Source organism: Oxyura jamaicensis, chromosome 12, assembly GCF_011077185.1.
Source record: "Oxyura jamaicensis isolate SHBP4307 breed ruddy duck chromosome 12, BPBGC_Ojam_1.0, whole genome shotgun sequence".
Classification (NCBI taxonomy): Eukaryota; Metazoa; Chordata; class Aves; order Anseriformes; family Anatidae; genus Oxyura; species Oxyura jamaicensis.
Genome location: NC_048904.1, coordinates 21,759,681 through 21,781,621, shown reverse-complemented (window position 1 = coordinate 21,781,621; position 21,941 = coordinate 21,759,681). Strand labels below are relative to the sequence as shown.

Below are 21,941 nucleotides of genomic sequence, written 5' to 3'. Positions count from 1 at the left end.
AGCTCTCAGCATTCATGTGAGGAGGGAGGAATTCCTTTTCTATGGGGTCCTTAGGGCCAGTTTCTCTGCCCGCTCTGTGCTTTTTGTTGGTGGCCAGCCCCTATGTGCTGCTATAGTCTCCAAGTGTGATCTGCTTCCACGGCTGTGATGGGTGGGAGCAGAGCATCTGCGAATTGTCAGGAGGGGAATGGCACTAGGACAGCCTCTACATTCCCAGCCACGCATGGCAAAGCCCACCTGTGTTGGGATGTAGAAGCCAGAAGGTTTAGGTAAAAGGTGAATGGGAACACTCCCACCTGCAATTAGCATTAAATACAGGGTCCAAAACTGCAGAATGTCCTCCCATACGTCCTCTTGGAGCTTCCCTAGGAAAGTACTTGCCAGACAGGCAGATGTTCTGTGACAGGCTTCTACCTTTTTTTATGCAGCATCTTACTCAGTGATGGTGTGGCATTGCCTAAGCTAGGAGATAGTAGAGAAGAAAGCTCCTTTAGAGAACTGCATCAGTATATTACAGCAGATGGTCTATCCTTCCCTTTACCTTAGTTGGAGTAATAAATATATACATCAGAATCTGGGAAGTAAATACATTGGATCTAATAATCTCAGCCAAGAAATACACCAGCATCACCAGAGGGATGTACCCAGTATTACATATACCTTTATTCATCTCTTGTTTCTTTTCAGCTTTCTTGAGGACAGACTGAAGGATAAGGCTTTCAGATCTCTGCAGGATGTCATCCAGGGGACTTCTTCCCATGTTCTCACTTGCTTCTGGAAGGGGCTGCCCCCCATTGAGGCAAACACCGGACAAGGTCAGGCAGAGGAGTAGCAGTGGCAGCTGGATAGACAGCATTGTGAGACAGGGGTTCCTGCAACTTCCATGGGAGAGAGAACAACAGGGGGATGGAGCAAAATAATTCTAGCAATAATAGCCATATTGCCAGACACTGAAAAAGAAATGAGGCATTGCTGTAGGGATTGAAGTCTCATATGAAGGTCCCTCCTGATTTCTGTTACAGACCTCTCAGTTTATTTTATATTCTTCAGAGAATCTGTAAATTCTTCATAACTGAGACCAAGTACTCATTCATTTTTTTTCTGGCAGTATAAATATGAGCATTTCAAACACCTTCAAAACAACTTCATGATATACAGATCATTTGGAAAACCAGTGATTTTGCTCTGCCTTTTGCCAAGAGGCAAAAATAATTTCCCTATTGAACCCTGTATTAACTGTTGCCCTACATGAGGTACACACATGTAAACCTGCACTAACAATCTCCAACAGGCAATTTATTTTGCCAACGCTTTATTTTAAAATAATGTGGTTTACAACACTTCCATTCCACCTTCAGTTAAAGTCCAACTTTAACAGCCAGACTTTAAATATCTATTTCTATATATTTAAGGTACTTGTGTGTTTTTGTATTTGCCCATATAAGAAGATAGCTATGCTGTGTTAGTTAGGGAGGTTTCTTGCATTGTGAAAGCATCTAACATCTTTTGCAGAGACAATAATAATTGTATCCTCTATTACCACTTGCCTAGATAGCAAGTGTTTTTCTATTTCTACCAGCTAACACTGGAATTCCTAAAGCACTTGCCACTGATTTATTTTCCAGTAAGCAGATTTCCTTCAATAGAATGGAATATATGTTTAATATTACTATAGCAATCATTTAGCTTAGTTACATCCTCAGAACATAAAAGAAATACACAATGTTAACAAGTTCTATGCATTTTTTAAAATAGATGAGTATATTATCGTATTGGCAGGTTTCTATCACCTCTGATAAAGTCCTTGGATAACAGCCCTAAGCATATCACATAGGCTATTTGGCTTAGAGCAATCTTTAGAAGGAAAGTTAGAATCAGCTAAAAAGGAAATGATTTGATAACTTACCTGGTTTGTAGTTTCAGATTTTTGCTAGATGCATCTGGCAAGAGATTGCAAACAGCTTTAAAGGATTGAACACATCTGAGCTTCGAAGTTGCCCTTTTTCTGCTACAGACACATGCAGTATCCAATAGAACTGTTGCTAAGTTCTCTTTGGATGGCTTGTATCGCTGTACTTATACTGTACTGCCTCTGGACCCTTTATGCAAATAGCTGTGAGGTAATGTAGGTGATGTGTTGTTGTTGCTGTTGTTGTTTTTTATATTATTATTATTTTAAAATTGATGTCAGAGATCTGCATTTTGAATGCACTTTAAAACTGTGATAGTTATTTGCTGACTTCCTTATATCCTTACTGGACTCCTAAAACCTGCTGTTTCTTCCATTCTCCAAAGAGATTGTGTTGAATTTTATGTAAACCAGCAGAGAGAAAAGGAGGTGGTTTTTTTTTTGTGTGTGTGTGTTTTTTTTTTTTTCTTAATAAAAAGAAGCTTGTGTATCTTCTGTTAAGCAAATACTGTGGAGTAAATGCAAAGAGAGAGGTAATTTATCAAGCTAAGGAAGAAAAATTAAAAATGTAATGGATTACGTTTAAATAAGTTTATACAATGGGTTCTCTTTCTGAATAACACTGAACAGCTTCTGTCTTAGAATTCCATATTTGCTTGGCATAGATTATCCATAAACAGTATACTAGAATACAGGTACATAGTGTTAGATATTAAAACATGTTGCTGCTTTATGCTTCAAAAAGCATTATGCTATTGTAACTGGAAATAAGGCTCCTTCTCTAACCTGTCTATCTAAGATGTTCTTCCATGCAGTACTACTAAAAACAGATGATGCAGGAGGTACAGATAAAGGGCTAGTGATTCTTTGGTAACCTTAGCAATGACAATGTTTAGGACTAAAACTGAAGTAAGGATTGCTTACAGTATTGAAGCAATGCAGGCTTCAGCTCACTTACTACATGGAAAGTTTCAACCAAGAGAAGTCAACGTTTTTCTTCTTCCCATTGTCACAAACACAAAACCACCTTTGTATGTCCTCATCACTGCCATCAAAGTGTCTGAGTTATTTGTCTTCACCAGTAAGTAATGACAAAACCTAACAACCACTCACCTTGAGAACACCTTTGGTAGGTAGGTCACTGGCATTTTAGTACCTTTCTAGGGTGCTGTGCCACAGCCTGAGACACAAGGCATTTTGGCAATACTCTTAAAAGCACTGCACTTAAAAGTGGATCCGTTATACTTAACAGGTAATGCGGCCTCCACGTGGCCTGTAAGATTGCCTCTGCTGCTACTCCAGTTAATTTTAAGTTAACTCTTGCTGGCCTGTGGAGCAAATTCATGCAGGGCATCTTCTCTGATGCATAACAAAGGGGTAAAAATCTCCAAATCTCTCTTTCCTTTCTGTTGTCCAGGATTTGTAGCTCTTGCACCATTTCAGCTATGTTTTGGGCAACAAATACTGGGCATAGGTGAAGAAAGGCACCATTTTACATCTGAACAGATAATGGAAATGCTCCATAAAATTAAAAAGGGATGAAGTTAGTTGTTTTGTTATCAGAGTGACTTACTACCCATCTAAATTTAACAGAAAATGGTCATCTTGCGGAGCTTTTTCCCCTACACCAATCAACTTTATGTGATGGACCAGAAAATACACAAGAAGAGCCTTGTTTTCAGTTCTTTGCGAAATAAAAGCTGACTTTCTTGGAGAGACTTTAGTGGAATGCAGCTATTACCTTTGCCTTCTGCTGTGAGAATATCATCTCTTGAATTTTGTCCTAATATCTCAGGAAGAGTGTATCAGAAATTGTATATAGATGTGCCTTTTGATACTAATTACCCTGATACAATTTGAGAATAGTCATGGATGTCAGTGTACTTGTTCCAGATTTGCTGAAGGGTTAGAGACTGGGGCTCACGGCATTTTAACTGTATTTCTAACATCTATATTGAAAATGGAATCTATTTTACTTGTTTGGAGTTCTATGGGAGCTTTAGACATCATGCACTATATGTGTAGAACACATCCGTGGCTTTAATGAGGATGTTCTCCTTGCCAATCTAAGAACATGTTGATACTGCTTTCCTTAGCACACATCTGGGCTAAAGATCCACAAGGCAATCGGATTCAAAGATCAGTCCACAAATTACTCCAGCTGACCAGTAAACAATGGACAACTAATAGTCCCTAATCCAAAACAAAGATTCCTGTGAAGACAGTTCCTATGTGGTTTTAGTTTTAATCAGTGCACTAGGGCTTTCAAGGAATCTAAAGAATAATGGAGAGTGCTTTAAGTATCTTCACTAATACCAGAATTGCATGTTTAACAAACCAGTAGCTCTCTCTCTCATAGTCCCCAATTTGTCCTAACAAAATGGCTAATCCAGGGTCCACTGAAATCAGCCAATTTTTTCCTTTAATTTTACTGTGGCTAGCCTTAGAATTTCTCTCTCTCTGATTTGTAATGATTCATATATTGAATTGAGTTTTAAAAAATCCTCTTGCCCTTTGAAGCATGGCTCTTGAAAAAAAGATAGATGGAAAAAACAGAAGTTTAAATAGCTGTAACACTTACATATATACAAAGCCATATGGTAATATTAATTCAAGGAAAAGCTAAGAATCTGATATTAAAAATAGCCTCCCATATGAATGTATTTCATCTTAGCACTGAGTGAATGAGTCAGATTTCACTTGTGGTATGGTAGTTGACATACTGAATTTCTTGGCTACCAAGAAATGATAGGATTGCTAATAGTTGCACTTTGGAAGAGTGCAATTTATTAAATCTTCACTTGACAGATATCTCCAGTGTGAAAATCCTTACAAAGTCTGAGTTGGAAATAATTCTTAGCATGCACTTTTCCCTCCAGTCTGAAATTAATCTGGACAGCATAGAATGCTTGCATATGTAGCTCAAGCTTAGGTAAAGCAGGAGCTGTTCCTCACAGAGACCTTTTACTGATTTTCTTAATGCACATGCAGCAATTAGACATGCATGTGCATGGTCTCATGAATGGGATGGAGTCACTGCCCAGTCTGCCACCTAACCCTAGGTTATTTTCTTTGTAAGACTGTCCACCCATCGAAAACCAAACAGTGTCCCCTGAATTTCTCTGGACAAGCTGACCGGTCTTGTTCTCCATTACAATATTTCTACCATAATCAAATACTAATGCCATAGATTTGGGAGCTGCTATTGCATCAGTCACTGTGAGCCTCATAAGGAGTGACATTCACTTTGCACTCGCTGCCTGGCATTTCCTGGGTGTAATAACTCCTTATGGTCTCTTATGATACCATACCTGAGTTTAACAAATTAATTTACTGGGCTACAAATTAAAGTGGGCAGAGATGGAATGAGAACTGCATTTTTAAACATGTCTTTCAAAAAGTGAAACAGAACAGTAAAGTTGTTAAGAATTCTGTTGCTAGCTCCCTACAAGGCTTTCTTGATAAGCTGTTAAGCCAAGCATGCCTTCTAAATTAAAAAATAAATAAATAAATTACAACACAGATGTTTTCATCATGTGTTCTAAGGCTTCAGTAATTCTGAATAGTTTATTAATCTCACTTTGTTACAGTTTTTTCTTCACTTAATCACATTTTCTCTATGCTTTTTAACATAAAAGATTCAGAACGAATTAAGCATTGTGAGTAGCATCTGTCACATAAGAGTTTATTCTTGCTGTCTCTTCTCCAAGGCAGTAAGTGTGTGATGTAAATTGGCTTGTTTGTCAAGACTTTTTAAAAAATAGTTTGCACGAATAGCTAGGTTCACACATACTAATATATATATGAAGAAGGAAGGCCAAAAATTTATCTTGCCCTTGGAGCAAAAGGTGGGGTTTGTACCGATTATGTTCCAATGGAATTTTACCTTGAGTCTTGGGCCAATGCCTTAATCCCAATGGGATGTTCTTTTACCTGCACAGTCCATCAGGCATCTGGGAGCAGTCAGGAAGCTCTAGTGTCAATGGATTTGAGCAGTCCCCTTAATCCTCTTACACTGTGGGCATTGCATCTTTAACATCCATGCTTGAAAGCTGCTCTCAAAACTAAGTTGATTTTTTTTTTTTTTTTTTTGCAGGCAAGATTTATTTACAAAGCATTTCAGTTTTGAAGAGGCATTTTCTGACAGAAACTTGTTTCTGTAGTACATCCCCAACGAGTATTGCACATGGGATTTTTTTAAACTGTCAGCTGCAGCCTTCTAAGTCACAAGCAGAGGCATAGATTTGCAAGACAGGCAATATCTTCCATCCCATAACCTCTGTACTAACAGTTGACAAAATAATACTCCCATCCCAGACAAAGGTAGTGTCACTGTGGTTAAAATGTTGTCCAGCGATCATCCAGTTCAATTTAGCATTCACAATTTATCAGAGAGATATAAGGTGACTTGGTTACTGCATTTATGTCCCTGTATATGGAGAGTGTAACAGTGGGGAGATTTCTGCCTTTATGCTAGTAAAAGCAGAAGAAGAACTAGTACGTGGAAACTGAGGTTAAACAAATTGAATTCAGATTCCTTGCTATGATGGTAATTAGACAGGGAAGTAATTTTCCATATGTAGCGTCGGTATTGCTTGGAGATTTAGAAATTAAATTATTTTTCTTTTGGTAGGTCAAATGTTTTACTAAGACTGTTTCCATTTAGGGACGGTTTTGTTTTCCTCTGAGAATGCAAGAATCTTGGTGGCAGAGAACAGAGCTTCTGCTCTGTGGGCCAGGATCATCGGGGCATCTCAGAAACAAATGCCTTACAGCAGGACTGAGATCAGTATTTCCCCAGCACAAAGCTCTGCACTCTGAGAACAGAAATACTTCAGTCCAACGAAAAAATTTTAGATCTGATTGAAAGTATCTAGGTGAAACCTGGTGAGATTAGATTTACATAATGATCCTTTCTGGCCCAAGACTCTGAAAGCAGAAACTGCCCAACAATGAACAGCTACATTCTGAGACTGCAATGTAGTTTTCATAAGTGTGCTTAGAAACAGCAGTATTACGAAGAGAAAATTGAAGTGAATAGAAAGAGTTTTGTAGACCTGTGTGTCTGGCTACAGTAGCAACTTGATTATTTGATTTCAGATTCATAAATGAGCAGGACATCTCCAAAGAAGGGTGTTTTGTTGTTGTTGTTGTTTTTTGTCCATCCGTCCCCCCCAGGTGTTCTACGTGGCATAAAAAAGCATGCAAATCTCTCATCCTAGCAGGCAGGGTCAAGGAATTCCTTTCTCTTAAGAATACCCTCTGTGCCAGAATGAACAGGAGTACAATCCGATGCTAGGACAGTAATCCTACAGTATTTCCTGCACTGTCTAGGGATTCCTTTCCCCCAGGAGACAACTCAAAGGGAAGGCTTTCTGAGTGTTTCAGATCCAAAAGTCAGGCTCAGTTGAATTATGCAAAGTGAAATTTGAAGAAGAGTACAAGTCTGTATATCCATTTGCTAACTGTAATTTCATAAAAAGAAGTTCATTTCTCCACTGATGGAAACTGTCAAAAATTATTTAGGGAATCCCATAAAGTCAGTCAGTTTTCATTAAAATATTTTTCTTGACACTTTTTGAGCTGAGGACTCCATTTAGAGAACACAGGGATTAAACCCGGTGTTCTAACTACATTTCCATGCAAAGCTTCTCAGTAGGTTCAAAATTATATCCACAGTACAATGGCCAGGACTTCCAGACAGTTTTGGACTGATTTGACTTACATTTGGATTGATCTAGAAAGCATAATGAATTTAGTAGAGCTTTAATGCATTGTTTAAAGGAATAATGCATTGTTTAAAGGCACTTCAAAGGATCTTTTGTTTCATGAAAAAAGCCTTTTCCCTATTTCACAGCCAGAAATCTCTTTCTGATATGTTCCTTGTTTCTTAGTGTTTGTTGCTTTGTTGTTGTTGTTGTTTGGCCAAGATTTTTCAGTTTTGTTTTATTTTCCCTGCAGGTGACTTTTTCTATTTAAAAGATTTCTGGAGGTTTATTTCATAAGTGTTAATGGCCTTTCATCCCACTCAGTGCATCGTTACTCATGACACTGTGAGTTGAATTCATGGGTATGAGGGAGAGTTCCTTTTCTTATAATCCAGAGCGGTACTCTAAGCTGTATTTTGCTGTCTGTCACAAGCCCACTGACACCCCAGACTTGCCCAGAGTGTGTGAGCATAGGGTTTTGCTCCCATGTCTGGTTTCTAGAATTGTGCAAAGATGTAAAAGTACTACATACTTAAATATAGCATTTCAGCACCACTGCAATCCTCAACCCCCTTGTTCTACTGCTGTCTTTTATCACAGGTCTTTTAAGTCCCTTGAGGTTCTCCATCAACTCTACTGATGAATTTCCTTATTTTATAAAAATACCCAAGGAGACACCAACTTCTGAAAGGGCTTCCAAATGGAGAAACCAAGAGACAGAAACTCCTTCAAAGCCAAAGCAGATCCTGACATCCTAGTTGTGAGATTTGAGGTTTTTGTCCCTCCTCTCTCCAACTTCCTTGTTGGTTGGATTGCTGGCCCAACCCACTCCCCATGTGTGTGTAGGAGCATTGGTCCTCTACCTGTGTTGAGTACTTGCCCAACTCAATGTCAGTGTTCCTAGCAGTTAGATCTAGCAATGGGCACATGGCAGTCCATTGATCCCTAAGAAGATATTGAAGGCAAGTAATGAGAAAATCTGCTGCTAATCCAAGTCTGATGTGTATTCTAAATAATATAAATACTCATGTTTTGGGCTACTGGTCAGCTACGACAGTCTGAAGTTAAGCAGAGATTCTCCATGGCAGATTTTTGCAAAATGTATATTTGGGACATTTTTGCATCTTCCTTTGGACAGTCAGAAATGAAGTATGTTAGTCTTGTTTAGTACAGTCATCCCTTTAGAGATCCTGAAATGTCGAAGTTGCTATGGAAACTGTTCTTTTATTGAACTACAAGATAAAAAGATGTTGTGTGAAATTAAGGTACCAACTACCAGTGCATTTGTTACCAGTTTCATTGAGAGGTGCTAAATGTTTAAGTGGCTTGTCCTAGGTCACACAGCTATAGTGGTAGCGGCAGAAAAAGAGACCAGAATCTATTCACTTGTTCCAATCACTTAGCATTCCCTTAATAAAACAGAGGTTTTTTTATACATAATAAGTCACACATCATTCTTATTTAAAATATTGCCTGCAAGACATCTGTATACAAGCTGAGAGAAATACTTCCACTGGCTATTTAAAGCACTCCATTAATTTTTATTAAGTACACGTGGTCATTGGGACTGTAGTTTCTAACTTCCTATCTCTTTAAACTGTATCCTCTGGGTTATTTTCTGAATTGTACTTCTTGCATGCCTGCAACTCCAGGCTGTTCTGTCCATCCTCCTATTGTTAAGTGTTGTAAATTAAGAATGACTTGATTGCTAACAGAAGTGAGGGGCAAATGAGCTTTTTTGTTTTCTCAGGAAAATGTGCAGCTTATTTAGATCACTCTAGTGATCTAGATCACATTAGTTCCTTGAACTAACCAGGGAGAAAATGAAGGGGATGCGTATCATTAACAGTGGACATTTCTCTTCTGATGTGATCCTTTTTAAAATGCAGTTTTTCATGCAACAGAATATGTGAATAGTTTGCCCCGCAGGAGGATGCACTGTATTTTCTTTGACACATTTAATTCTTGGCTTCTCTTCATCTTGTTTTGTGTAACATGAGAATGCCAGAGATGCCAGAGTGGGTATAGCCAAAATGATGTTATTTTAGTTCCTATTATTAAAGCAAAGGTGTACTTGTACAAGGCAGGCAAACTTTCAGGAATACAGACCTTTCTTAGAGCTGAAGAAATGCATTTGTATCTAAAAGTTTATCTCACTTTTTAGGACTGGAAAAGGACTTATGATCCCCCAAATGGTCAGCTTTTTCCAATGATAGTAGTCACTATAATAAAAGGTATTATACCAAACCTACAAATCTTGTATTGAATATTAATTATTTCTGGGAGCAGGTTTCCAAACAAGTTGTAGCTACTTAGTTCTCAAAATTTGTTTGCTTAATAAATGGGTCTAGATATTTTTCAGTGGATTTAATGACGTGAACTAGGTTTTAGAAATGCAGCCCAGCGTAGTCACAGCCACCAGGGTGTAAGAGTGCCCTGTTGTTGCAGACGTACACAATTGTATGAGCTTCACTATAGTCAGTAGCAGAGCATGTCACATCCCAGTTGGTTTTATTGTAGTTTCATCAAAACCCAGAAATAATGAAGATTAATGATGCTTTTTCCATTCGTTTCAGTACTTGGGAAGATAAAATCTAGGAGTGGAAATGAAGCCATCTCCTCTACCATGGACTTTATTTCTTCCAGTATTGAGCCCCAGAATAGGCGCTGCTGCTGCTGCTGCTTACTACAAGCACTGGAGGTGGGGAAAATCTTGTTTTTGATATGAGATCCAGGGCCGTTTTTAAGGTAGCTGCTAGTTAAAGACAGTCAACTGAATTGTCCTAGAAAATCTGGTGAAATCATTATAAGCTCTGCTGGATAATGCTGAGTATCACTTGAAATGTGCCCTGAAAATGGTGAGGAATAAAAGTAAAGGGCCTGTTTTGAAGGCTCTGGCACTTTCAATTGATTCTCCTTTCAAAAAATTACAGAAATGGCAAAACATTCTGCTGTAACTGTAAGCCCAAAAGTTTTGTAGTTTTGCAGACACAGAAGTGTTGAATCTTAGTCTCATGAATTCCTTGAAACAAATACAAAATCTTTTGAGGAAACTTAATATAGGGAGAGATTAGGTATTCTATTTTAAATAACGAATAGGACAAGTATTGAATGAGATGAGGACATTAGTTTCTGTGCAGGGATGCTCTTAATAGAATTACTGAGTAAATTCCACGTGGAATGCACACAGCTCGCCTTACTAGTTGAAATCTGTAAAGGCTAGGGAAGGCTATTATATTAGAAGGGAGGGGGGATATCCTGTGTAGCATTAAAACTTTTGCTAAAAGGAGTATAAATAGCATGTTGCTTGTATCAGCTAAATTGTTTTGTAGTTTCATGAGGAATCAAAACCAAAGCGTTATTTTATTAATCCCGCATACTGGCTTACTGATAGACTTTTCAATACTAAACAGCATATTATGGAGTCAGAACTTGACAGGCTTAATTGTATACTTAAGAGTCAGTCTAGCTCACAGTTTATTCCTTCTGGGATAATGGCAATTTGGAATTAAAGATCTCAATGGATTCACTGTACTGTTGTAATTAGTTTGTAATTATCTCAGTAATGTTTATGCAGGGTCATTTCTGTAGTTTTCTAATTGAGAGAGAACCATTGTATATGGAAGGAAAGTGGCCATCTTCAGATGTGTATTGTCTTTTGCTCCAGGGACAGTCCAAGATCTTTCAAACCAAATAATGTCACTTAATGAAACAAGACCCTATGCCACCAGGCATCGAAACCAACAGCTTCACAGCCTGTTGTTTTCCCACAGCTGCTAATAGCAGCAATCAAAAGATCCCCTGCTTTGTTCCAAGCAGGGAATTAGTCATTGGACAAAACAAACTTTAGCAGTTTGTTATACCTTACCAAAATTTTGCTTTTAAGCTGGGGAGAAATTAATGATACAGAAACAAGAGATTGAGGGATATTTGGTTTGGTATGACAGAAATGGTGGACATGCACCTTCCTTTTAAGAAGCAAGCCTGATTGACACTGTCAAGTAACTTGTAAAGTCAGTTGCAGGTTTGTAAATAAGTCACTGCTTCCCATGGCAATTCAAGTAGAAACATGCTTGTTTCTTCTATGGTGTGCCTTTTACACTTCCTGCTGACACATCCTAATTATGGTGGAGAAAGCATAACTGGATGTGAAAGGAGTAAATTTGAGTGCAAGAGAAGAGGCAATAAGAGATTCAGTGTTTTGCACAAAGTATTTGAAAATGCTAGTTAGGATGTTAAGGTTTCCAGTCGTCAGCTTGCACCTAGTTCTTCTGTCAAGTTCATTGGGAATTATCAACACAGCACATTTAAAAATCTCACCTGACAGTCCCTGCTTGTTCAAATGTCAAAGACACAAGGCTCAGAAGCTCCTGATGGTTTGGTGTACCTAATGCATACCCAGTAGGTAGAGAGCAGAGACCACAGTGGGAGCATGAATAAGACTGAGTAAAAGTAGAATGAAAAGGTCCAGAACTGGCCCTTGTAGCTGATGGTAGAAGCTCTTCCTTTTTGAAATGCTTAAGTTTCTATAGCTGCTTTAAAAATAAATAATTTTATTTATTGTTATTGCTTTCTTTTGCTGTAAAAGGCAGCAAGCTATTCAGTGGTATATTCAGCAAAGCAACCTCAAGCCTTGCTTTAAGGATACAGAGTGAATGTGGTTTGGTTTCACGTTGACCACATTGGTCTGATAAGAAAGAGAAATGGTGCAGGTGACATGACCCCATCGAGAAGCCAGATCTGTTTCTACCTACCTATATACAGTACCCAAAAAGCAGCTATTCTTAAGGGAGCTGCAGCTCGGAATCAGATGTAGAGAGGAATTCTGAACACATATTTGGTGTTATTAACGAAGTTAATTACAGGTGCCAGTCATATCAGCTGAGGTTGCTGAATTAGATAACAGTTTGTTCAAGTATTGCTCCCTTCCTGTCCTTGTTTCTGTTTGCCTGTATGCATATGTTAGTTACTATGTGTGTGTTTGTTACGGATGACCTGCTCCTGACTTGTCTTTATTGCTCTTAATAGTTACTAAGTTAATTGGCCGTCTCATTTTCTGAAGGCTTAAATTTGCATACCTTGTGTTACTCTTCCTGCAGTAAGACTGGTCATTTTATCTTTTAGGTTACTGGTTGTTAAGAGTCTATGGTGCAGCAACAGTGAAGATCAGAATCCCATTATGGTAAGTACTATACAGAAGTAAAAGTGAGAATGTACATCCTAAGACAGTGACAATGATGTGTTATAAGTGTATGAAATAATTTAGTATAAATATGTTATTTCAAGGGTTTTGGTAGTCATCCAGATAACAAGAGCTAGGTACAGTTGGTTTGTAAGTTTTGCTGCAGTGTTTCTAAAGGATTTGGAAGAAAGAAGGATGGTAGTTCTATAAAATCCGGCAAGGAGTTATTCCCATTTGTAAGGACAAGAATATAAGAAAACTGGTTGCTTGGTATTACCAGCAGGAGGAAGGCCACTGGAGTTTTTGCTCTCCAGTTCCAGCATGGATCTTTTGTGAGAGGACCTTTGCAAATAGTGATACAGTCCACAGTTTCTGTTATTGTCCATTAGCCCCACCCCATGTCCTTAAAGCCTATGAACAAAGATAATTAGGGGCTTTTTAGCTTATCAGTTGTATCTATCACCAGTGAGAATGGAAGCTGTTACTTAAAATTCAGACCTTCACTATATAAGGGGTATGGGTTAGTGGCCAGAAATCAGGCAGGCATGTCTGCACTGTACTTGGCTAACCACAGAAACCACTGGATATGTAATGCAGTGCTGAGATGCTCATTTTCCAAATGTGTACTTAAGGATTTTGTAGAGCACAATAGGTCCTCAAGTCCCCTCTTTGGAGGGTTGAGTGAATTACCTGGCTAATGTGAGGGGAGTTCACTGAGTACTCAGTTTAGAATTGTTCCCAAGCCCATCATTCCTAGTCATCTAGATGAACCTTGATGCACAACAAAGATACTTGGGGGGGGGGGGGAGGGAAATGAAAAAAAAAAAAAAAAAGATCCCCACAATCAGTTGTTCAAGTTATGTGGTTTTCATATTGTACTACTAACTATGAAATGACAGACCTTTATGTAATTTGCATCTTTATAATAACTTCCATAGTCTTTGTAATGGCAGTAGACTTCTACACAGGTGCTTAATGGATTTGTTTGCGAACAAACAGCATGAAGTGAGAATCAGTGGGTATTTAGCTGCCATTTGGGGACAGAGATTATAATTAAAGCTGTTCTATAGGCCAAATAATGGGTATCATGCTTTATGGGACAATAAAGACACAAACATAACCAGTGAGGTTTATGCTAAGACCAGGAATAGCGCTGGCCTTCAGGAATCTGTGATCTCCTTATAGCTTCCTATTCACATAATTCCAGCTGGCACACTATACATCCCAAGGGAAGCTGAGTGAGTGAACCCAGAACACTAGAGTAAAAATTATTGGAAGCATTTCATACCTGCTTCTGCTGAGAGGGCTGTGAGACACAAAGCTTACATGCTTCTCAACTCTTCTGTCAATCCTCTCCTGGGCCTTGTGGGCTGAGCCTGGCTATGAACAAAGATATATTTAAGATTAGTTAAAGAATGGCTTGCAGATGCAAATTACAGCAGTTGGTGATTTTTGTAAGTACCAAGCTGGGAGGCTACATGGTCATCTGGTTAGAATGGAGTCTGGGAATTGGGACAGCTGTACTCTATTTCTGTATCTCCTATTGAATTGTTCTGTGACTCTTAGTGATGCATCAAGGCAGAAATCCAACTATAGTTAAAATCAGTCAGACTTTTCTTAGATACTAACTGAAATAGCATAGGCCCTTAAATATCTGAATTTTGTGCTTCCTGTCCACAAACAAGAGGTAGTGATACAAGATGTGGACTCTGACGTTTATGACATGCTTTGAAACTCTCACATGGAGACAAAACAAGTCAAAAGCACTGTTCATAGTTATTCTTTGAAAAGCAAGTAGAATTCACCAAGACCAGTGGGCCTGATATGCAAGTTTAAGTCAAGAAAACAGTAAATAGAGAAATTGTGTTTGAGTGGACTCACATGAAGCTTTGGTGTGACTGTGATGTGAGCACTTTTCTTGGCCCAGGAACAATGATGTAAGATCCTGCTAGATGAGTGATTTCTCAAGATTCTTTCTACAGTCCAGTGATGACTTTAACAGTTTTCTCCTTCTTCAGATACTAGTACTCATTTCCTTCTTTGTCTATAGTTCCCATCAGATTTGAAATGTTCTCTGTTGGCCCCTAAAACCTGGTATGATGGAATTCTAGAAATGCATTCTTGGAATGTCTGATGATGGTCTTCATATCCTTTGGTGTAGAGATGGCTGAATCACATCAGTGGTTATCAACCTGCACAAAACAGTGCAGGGTTTGGAATGAGTTGAAAGGGATGAGTAAAAGATCGTTAATAAAAGCAATTCTTTAGTTAAATTTGCTCTTAGGTGATCTATATCTTCCATAGAAAATGCTGATAGATCTGCAACTAGAAAATATAAGAAATATTTTGTATTCTTTTGAATATATTTTGAATCATTTTTAGACCTTCATTTCAGTAATTGTGTGATTCATAGGCCATAATGGAAGATGCAGAGTTAAGACTTTAATACCTTTACATTTTTTGTAGTTATTATTGAAAAATACAACAACCTTTTGGCATTCTGAGAGGAAATGGCTCATCAGAAACAAGAAGCTGCGAGACTGTTTTTAAAATACCATATGAAAGATCTCAGCAATAATCTGTGATTATTTCTGAGCCTCCCATGCTCATGTTGAGTAAGCGAAGGTCAAGTCTTATTGCATGGGGAAATTATGGAAATGCCAAGGACTACCTGTTAAACAGGTGGTGCCATTGATCATTAACTCAACTTCATAGTCACAGCATCTTTTTGTCATTTGAATAACAAATTATGTCTAAACTTATACCAGAGTAAATCTTATTGACCTTTTACAACTACTTATGCTTTTATTGAAAAACAGTAACTCCATCTTCATTAAGATGACTTTCAATTCTGTATGGAGCAAGATGCTGAACAAAGTAATCCATAAACGCATACTTTCATAGGAAGAAAGAAGGCACGTAGCAATTTTCTTTACTTGAATGTACATAGCACTGACCAGTCTGTAATGGGGAATTGAGAAACATCACTAAACAGTTTAGAACTGTGATCAGTTGCAGTGATCAGTTTGCTTCTGATGCCATCTGTTTGCCAGATGGTTTGGGTCCTCTGGAATTTCAGCAGCAACAAGCATGAACGGACTCGCATAGAAAACTTATCTGTTGCAGAGCACAATACCTGGCAGAATTTACTGCTTTTACAAACAATGACTTGACAGCCCAGCTTCCAGGTGCTCATCTGAAAGCCTTAGGAAGAGCATGTGAACAGAAACTTGGCATTTCCCTGTTTGCTGCCTCTACCTTGTGAGAGTAATTCTCTATTTTCCAGTTGCTGTAATGGTTGCAGGCCTAGTGATCGGCTTGCCTGTACTCCATCAAGCTGAAAGGGACCGAACTGAGACTGGTTTACCCCCTGAGGACTTGCTTTTATCATCTTCCTCTTGAACTGTGAAGGAGAGATGGAGAGATAATCACCAGACAGGTCAGCCTTGATCTTGGTTTCAGTGTGCATCACAGTAATTACGCAGCTACTTTTGCAGATCTCAGCACTGTTGCTTTTAAAAACAAGTCATGAGAATATGACCATCTCACCTGTGTGGCCTGGTTGTTTAAAATAGTCCTACTACTTAGAGGAAACATACTTGCTGTTTATTAAGAACACATAAGGAAACAATCTAGCTCTGCTCCTGGACAAAGTAGTTAGGCCAGGCTTCTGAGAGAATACATTTTGCTTGACAATATTTTACGTTTGTTACTGTGTTTTTGTCAGGGAATGAAATGTAATGCCAATAAATAAATAAATAAATAAATACAGAAGTGAACATAAGATCCTCTAGTATGGGGATGTATCCTTACCACTGTGTCAGAGTTCTGTTCAACTGTGGTAAAGCTTCTGGGGGAAAAAAAGTGTCATCAGTTTGGGAGTCTACCACAGTATAATGAAGGGTAAAGTAGAAGGCAGTCTTAAAGCAAAAGATTTCAGGTGCTCAAAAAGGTACCAGAAGAGTTTCTGATTAGAAGGCAAGAAGAGAAGGCCAATTAACTGCAGGCCAATTATCTGGTCATAAGCAGCAGGTTATATTGGCCTCTATCTGAGCTGTGTGAATACAGTTGTCTCAGGTGTGATGCCATGTAGAAACACCCAGGATGTTTTGAACTTTTGAATTCATTGCAAGGTTTATTTTTTTAACCTGATCACCATATCTTCACATTTTCCATATCTTGGCAAACCCTGGTATGATATACTTAGCCTCCATTCTTTACTTGGAGAACTAACAGGGTTCCTTTATGAACACAGAAGAAAATAAGTAATTTTAACTAAGAAAGGCTCTTGATATGCAGCTTGAAAACTCATTACTTTACAAATTAGCCAAGTCTTCCACAGTGTTTCCTCTTTTGCAAACACAATGGGAAAAAATACATTGTAATGCTGAGACCTTTCTTTTTCCAGAAGGCAAATGTAGAAAATCTGTGGTGTTGTTCTAAAGAGCTTTTTCTTTGTCTTTTAGCCTCCACTGGAGTCTGTCACATCCTTCTTTAATGAAGTCCATTATTAGTACAATTTCTGAGGTTCACAGGGAAAATGAGATCAATAAGAATTTCTTCTAAACCTGATTGAAAGTAGCAGATTTTTGAACTACCCCTGTTTTTAAACGAGCATTTAAATCTCTGGTATAACACTGTTGGGAAATTCAGCAATCAATTCCACAGCTGTATAAGAAAACCAGTCAGATAAATGCAGAGCTTCATAAACTCATGCGGTTCAACGTCACATCACTAAGCAGACTGGAGTCACCCGTCTGAGAATGCTGTACTGCCTCAAATCCTAGAGGACCATCCATTCACACTGATATTCTAACTGTACATTCAGACTATTCATTTAAATCCACTTAGTTTATTTTCTCTTTAAATTCTTTAAATAGAAGTTGCATGTCCAGCCTCAATCAGATAAGGTAAGGATATAAAGCACTTTTATTACTTTACTCTGCTTAGCAGAAAGGCGAAAATATTTTGTTCCTTCCTTTCTGCATTGGACATCAAAATTTTTCATCTGAGAAGATTGTGGGCACTATGGATTACAATGAAGACATGTTTCTGTAGACTTCATTGATGATCTGCATGTAAACTCTGAACAGTAGTTCTGAAGTTCTCCATAGTCACAGGCTGACCAACATCAGAAAGACAGGATCAGCTTCTAAGTCTGTTCACAGCCAGTTAATCCTTCTGGTGCAACTTTGGACTTGATTGTGAATGGCGGCAAACTGCAGCTACCTCATTGATTTGTTTCTTCAGACTTGTTTTCAGATAGCATTTTAATCTCATGAAGTCCTGCATCTCCATTTCTTTTCTGAAGGGGGCTGATAATAACAGTGTTCTATTTTTTGGCAATCAAGAGGGCACAAACAAGATTTTCCACTGTCCATCACACATCACTCACACCTGATAATATGATACCAAAACACTATGAAAAGCAGACAGAAAGAATTTAGCTTGTATCTAAGAAAAGAATTAGGCAAAGTATATTATTTCAGAATTTGTCTGTGATGTTTTTTGGAAATACAAAATGTTCCTAGTAGGCAGTAACACCAAAGTTGTGCAAACCAATACCATGAAGAAAACTGCTTTTTCTACTTTCTTCCCAAATACTAGCTTATACTAAACAATTTTGAAATTGTGTTTTGTTTCTTCCCACTGTCTGTTTGTAAATGATGATCCATTAGTGTATATTAACAGCTTGTTAGGATTTTAAAGGGCTTTAGAAGTTACTTCAAGATCATTAAATTAGGAATTAAAAGGATAAATGAACACTGTGTACTTTACTAAGAAAGCAGTTGTGTTCTTCCTCTTACGAGACCTTTTCAGCTGCACTGCATATATAACACAGTACCTAAGCAAGGCAAGCAGGATAAATCTGGAGCTGGTAGCCAGGTCTAACTAAAAAAACAGAGCATAAGGCAATAATGTGGTGACAAGGCAGGCCTAATGTCAAGTCTGGAAGACAGTTCATAGGTCATATTAATAGTCCAAACATCTGTACATCCTCTTACTATTCTTGCAAGGAACTGTTCTTCCGATTTAGAAGTGACTGTGGAAGCAAGAGACATGTTTAAGTATCAAAAATAAAGTCATTTCTAACTATATATTTGTAGTCATTAGCTAACATTTATGGCAGCAAGTCCATGAGTCAGTGAGAGAGATCTCTTTCATGTTTGCCCTCACAAACTATCACACTGGATGGAAGAGCTAGTGCAGAACTTGTCTAACAGCATTACCATGTTAAAGCAGGCAAATGAGAAGCTTGACCGTCACTACTTTATTTTCTTAGTGAGAATGGCATGATCTAAGTTATGTACCCATGCTTCATAGGTGTCTTTTGCTACCAGAAGCCTACCTGCTACTAAAACATGGCTCGACAGATCTACAGCAGTGGCTGCATCGTTTTAGGTGCCCAACTGGAGAAAGCTCAGGTCTGTTAAGGTACCAGTGCCCTCACTTGCTCATCTCTGTTTAGAATCTTAGGAACATCAACTTTATTTTTTCCTCTTCCCTTTTTGTTTTTTAATACCTTGTGCCCTTCCTCAAAAAAATGCATTTTTGATGCATTTGGTCTTCTATTATGCAAGCAGAGGAAAGTTACTACAATTTCTTTGAAATACTGTTCTTGTCTTCTAGGGACAGGTGACTGCAGTACTAAAGAAACAGAAACAGCTGAGGTCCCTTCTCTGGTGATGCATGACAGAGTGTGGGGGTAGCAGTAGTCAGTGCTTTCACCATTGTAGAGAGGAATGCTGGGAAAATGCCGTAACAAACATTAAGTTTATTGTACCTTTAAACAGAGTGAACAAACTTTCTCTTGTCTTTGGCCTCCCTGAGAAGGTGTTTATTAGGTATTTAGGAAAAAGAAGCTAAATATATCATTAGAAATCAATGGCTGTCTTGAGCTCTGTATGCCAAATGTTCTTTCAAGCTTATTATCGCACAGTCACAAGACAGGATGTTTGGAATTTCATGCTCAGCTTTGTCCTGATGGAAATTCCAGATTTCCCCATAAAACTGGTTTCAGTAGACTTTTGGTTAATGTGTCTAAATAGGGTTATGTGCGAATATTACCTGTGGAAGCAATAGAGTTGATCATAAAAGGTATTTCTTACTGTAACTCAAAGATATAATTTTAGTATAACCAGAATGTATTTACAAGAACACGTATGATTGGCTAAAGATCTAGCTGACTGGAATTTCTCATATTTATGGCAGAAATTGATTTCTTCTCACTTTGACCATTTTAAACTATACCATTATTAGCTTTATTCATAATTTCTTTCAGAGCTGCCTCTTGCATGTCATTTAATTTTAATAAAGCACAAGATCTTAAGAAAAAAAACTTGTTTTTCATAGCATAGAGTAATTATGCCCTGACCTTTTCTGGCTGTTTCTTTTTGAAGATTCTTGATTCATTTCAAAAATGAAGGCAAAAAGGCAAGGAAAGTTGCTTTCACCTTAGTTCACACACAGGCTGTTTTCCAAGCAATCATTCCCAGATGCATAATGACTGTCCTTGCAGCACAATTGTGAGAATTTGAATTGTTTATTTGGAGAAGAAGAGCTTGTGGCCCAAGTACAAGAAGTGCTATATACAAACAAATTTTATTCTTTATTATAAACACTCATGAATATTCATGGATTTAAAATAAATGTAAGAATAAAAACAGTCCGCATACAATTTGAGCTGAATGCTGGTGAAGAAATCACGTAGTAGAAGTCTCCCTAATGCAGTGGACTAAAATGGGCCGGATTTGATTATTCGGAGATCAGCAAATCATCAAACACAGTGGTGCTATTGCTTTCATAATACTAGAGGTGAGCCCAACCCATGGCATTGAGTATATGCTTGAGATTTGGAAGTATTAAAACCACTTGTCTGATACGTCTCTAAAAATGTGTAGAGGATATAATTTATTTCCTCAATATTAGTCATTGAGCTTCAGAACAGATTTTTTTTGGGGAAAAAAAAGAAATGAAAGGTTCAGCAACCAATCCTAGCAACAGCTGTGACCTATTGATGGGGTCAGGGTTTGGTTATTAAAAGATCTTGCGCTGTCATTCTGGCTTTGCCTTTTTCCCCTTCTCCATATGTGAATAATAACAGTTGCTTCAGAGATGGAAGGATTAGGGTAAGTGGTCACTACAAACCATCTATGTTCTTTTTAGTGAAGACAGAATATATAAGGTTTTAACTTAGATTAGCAGCTCAAGTTACATTCATGGATGAGATAGGACTGGAGTTCTATGACCTACTCAAAATACCTGTACACTAGTTAGTGTGGGTGAAACCCAAAGAGGGTTTCTCTCTATACCTCAGCCTTCAGTCAGGGGAAATCAGCATAGTTATGTGAAAGTGTCCACCTTACTCCTGTGCTCACAGTTTCAAGGAATAGGGAACAACAGCAGCGTAGAAGGTGTGTTTCTACACATGCTTGTTAGGAATGGAAAACACCGCTCTTAACACTTCTGTCCTGTTCTGATAGATAGCACACTATGAGTGTCTTAAAGTTCTCTCCGTTCAGGAGCTGATTACTTTTATGTAACATTTATTTGAGGAATTAATTTGCTCTTACTGTAGGATGGGAGCAACATTTCTGGACATTCTTCCCAGAGAGACTTTGGTTATAACCTTCCCGGTATGTTGACATGGTTATATTTTTATGCCCATTACAAATGGAAGAGGCTTTTAGAGGTTTCTGCAGCTAATCTGTGCAGCTACTGGGACATGTCAATACATAAATACATGATTATATTTTCTGTCTTGGTTCTTCTCCAGCTTCCTTGTAGATGCTGCTAACCAAGCAAAGTGACAGGAGTTGAACTTCTTTATCTTGATTCAGTGGCAATCCTCCTGGTTCTCAGGAATGTGAGTTTAGGCTTGACTTGATTTTTATTCCAGAAATGTTGACATAAGCCCTTTAGCCTGTCTGGCAACAGGGACAGAGCACAAATAACAAACAGTTTCTACTTTTAAAGAGACTCACACATCCAACTAAGGAAAAACAATCAATGACCATTTAGCTGTTTCTGACTGAACAAGATGTCTTTAAATTAAGTCTCTCTGCTTCTCATATAAGAAAATACATGACTTGAAAATAAGAACACCCCAACTTCCTAATTTAACTACTAAACAGACAGCAGA

General features: G+C 38.1%; 2 protein-coding genes across 13 annotated transcripts in view; one reads left to right on the top strand and one right to left on the bottom strand.

Annotated features, from left to right (window-relative positions):
- TMCC1 (transmembrane and coiled-coil domain family 1) overlaps window positions 1–21,941 on the top strand; it is a 145,789-nt gene that overhangs the window by 4,289 nt on the left and 119,559 nt on the right. For 4 of the 5 annotated variants that reach the window (XM_035338013.1, XM_035338028.1, XM_035338011.1 and 1 more), the window contains exons 2-3: window positions 10,194–10,318; window positions 12,742–12,799. The gene's annotated coding sequence lies outside the window, so the exon portion shown is untranslated. Of the gene's footprint in view, window positions 1–687; window positions 816–10,193; window positions 10,319–12,741; window positions 12,800–21,941 lie in introns of those variants that run through there. The other variant, XM_035338014.1, reaches the window with a different exon arrangement.
- TRH (thyrotropin releasing hormone) overlaps window positions 1–21,941 on the bottom strand; it is a 42,103-nt gene that overhangs the window by 2,022 nt on the left and 18,140 nt on the right. The window contains exons 2-7 of one of the 8 annotated variants that reach the window (XM_035338034.1): window positions 14,088–14,179; window positions 13,490–13,590; window positions 12,696–12,806; window positions 3,160–3,237; window positions 1,907–1,940; window positions 661–878 (exon numbers count right to left, since the gene is read on the bottom strand). In XM_035338034.1, the coding sequence (XP_035193925.1) occupies window positions 661–856 (196 nt within the window). In that variant the 5' untranslated portion in view covers window positions 857–878; window positions 1,907–1,940; window positions 3,160–3,237; ... (1 more) ...; window positions 13,490–13,590; window positions 14,088–14,179. Of the gene's footprint in view, window positions 1–660; window positions 882–1,906; window positions 2,500–3,159; window positions 3,374–12,695; window positions 12,807–13,489; window positions 13,591–14,087; window positions 14,223–21,941 lie in introns of those variants that run through there. The other 7 variants (XM_035338029.1, XM_035338035.1, XM_035338032.1 and 4 more) reach the window with 7 other exon arrangements.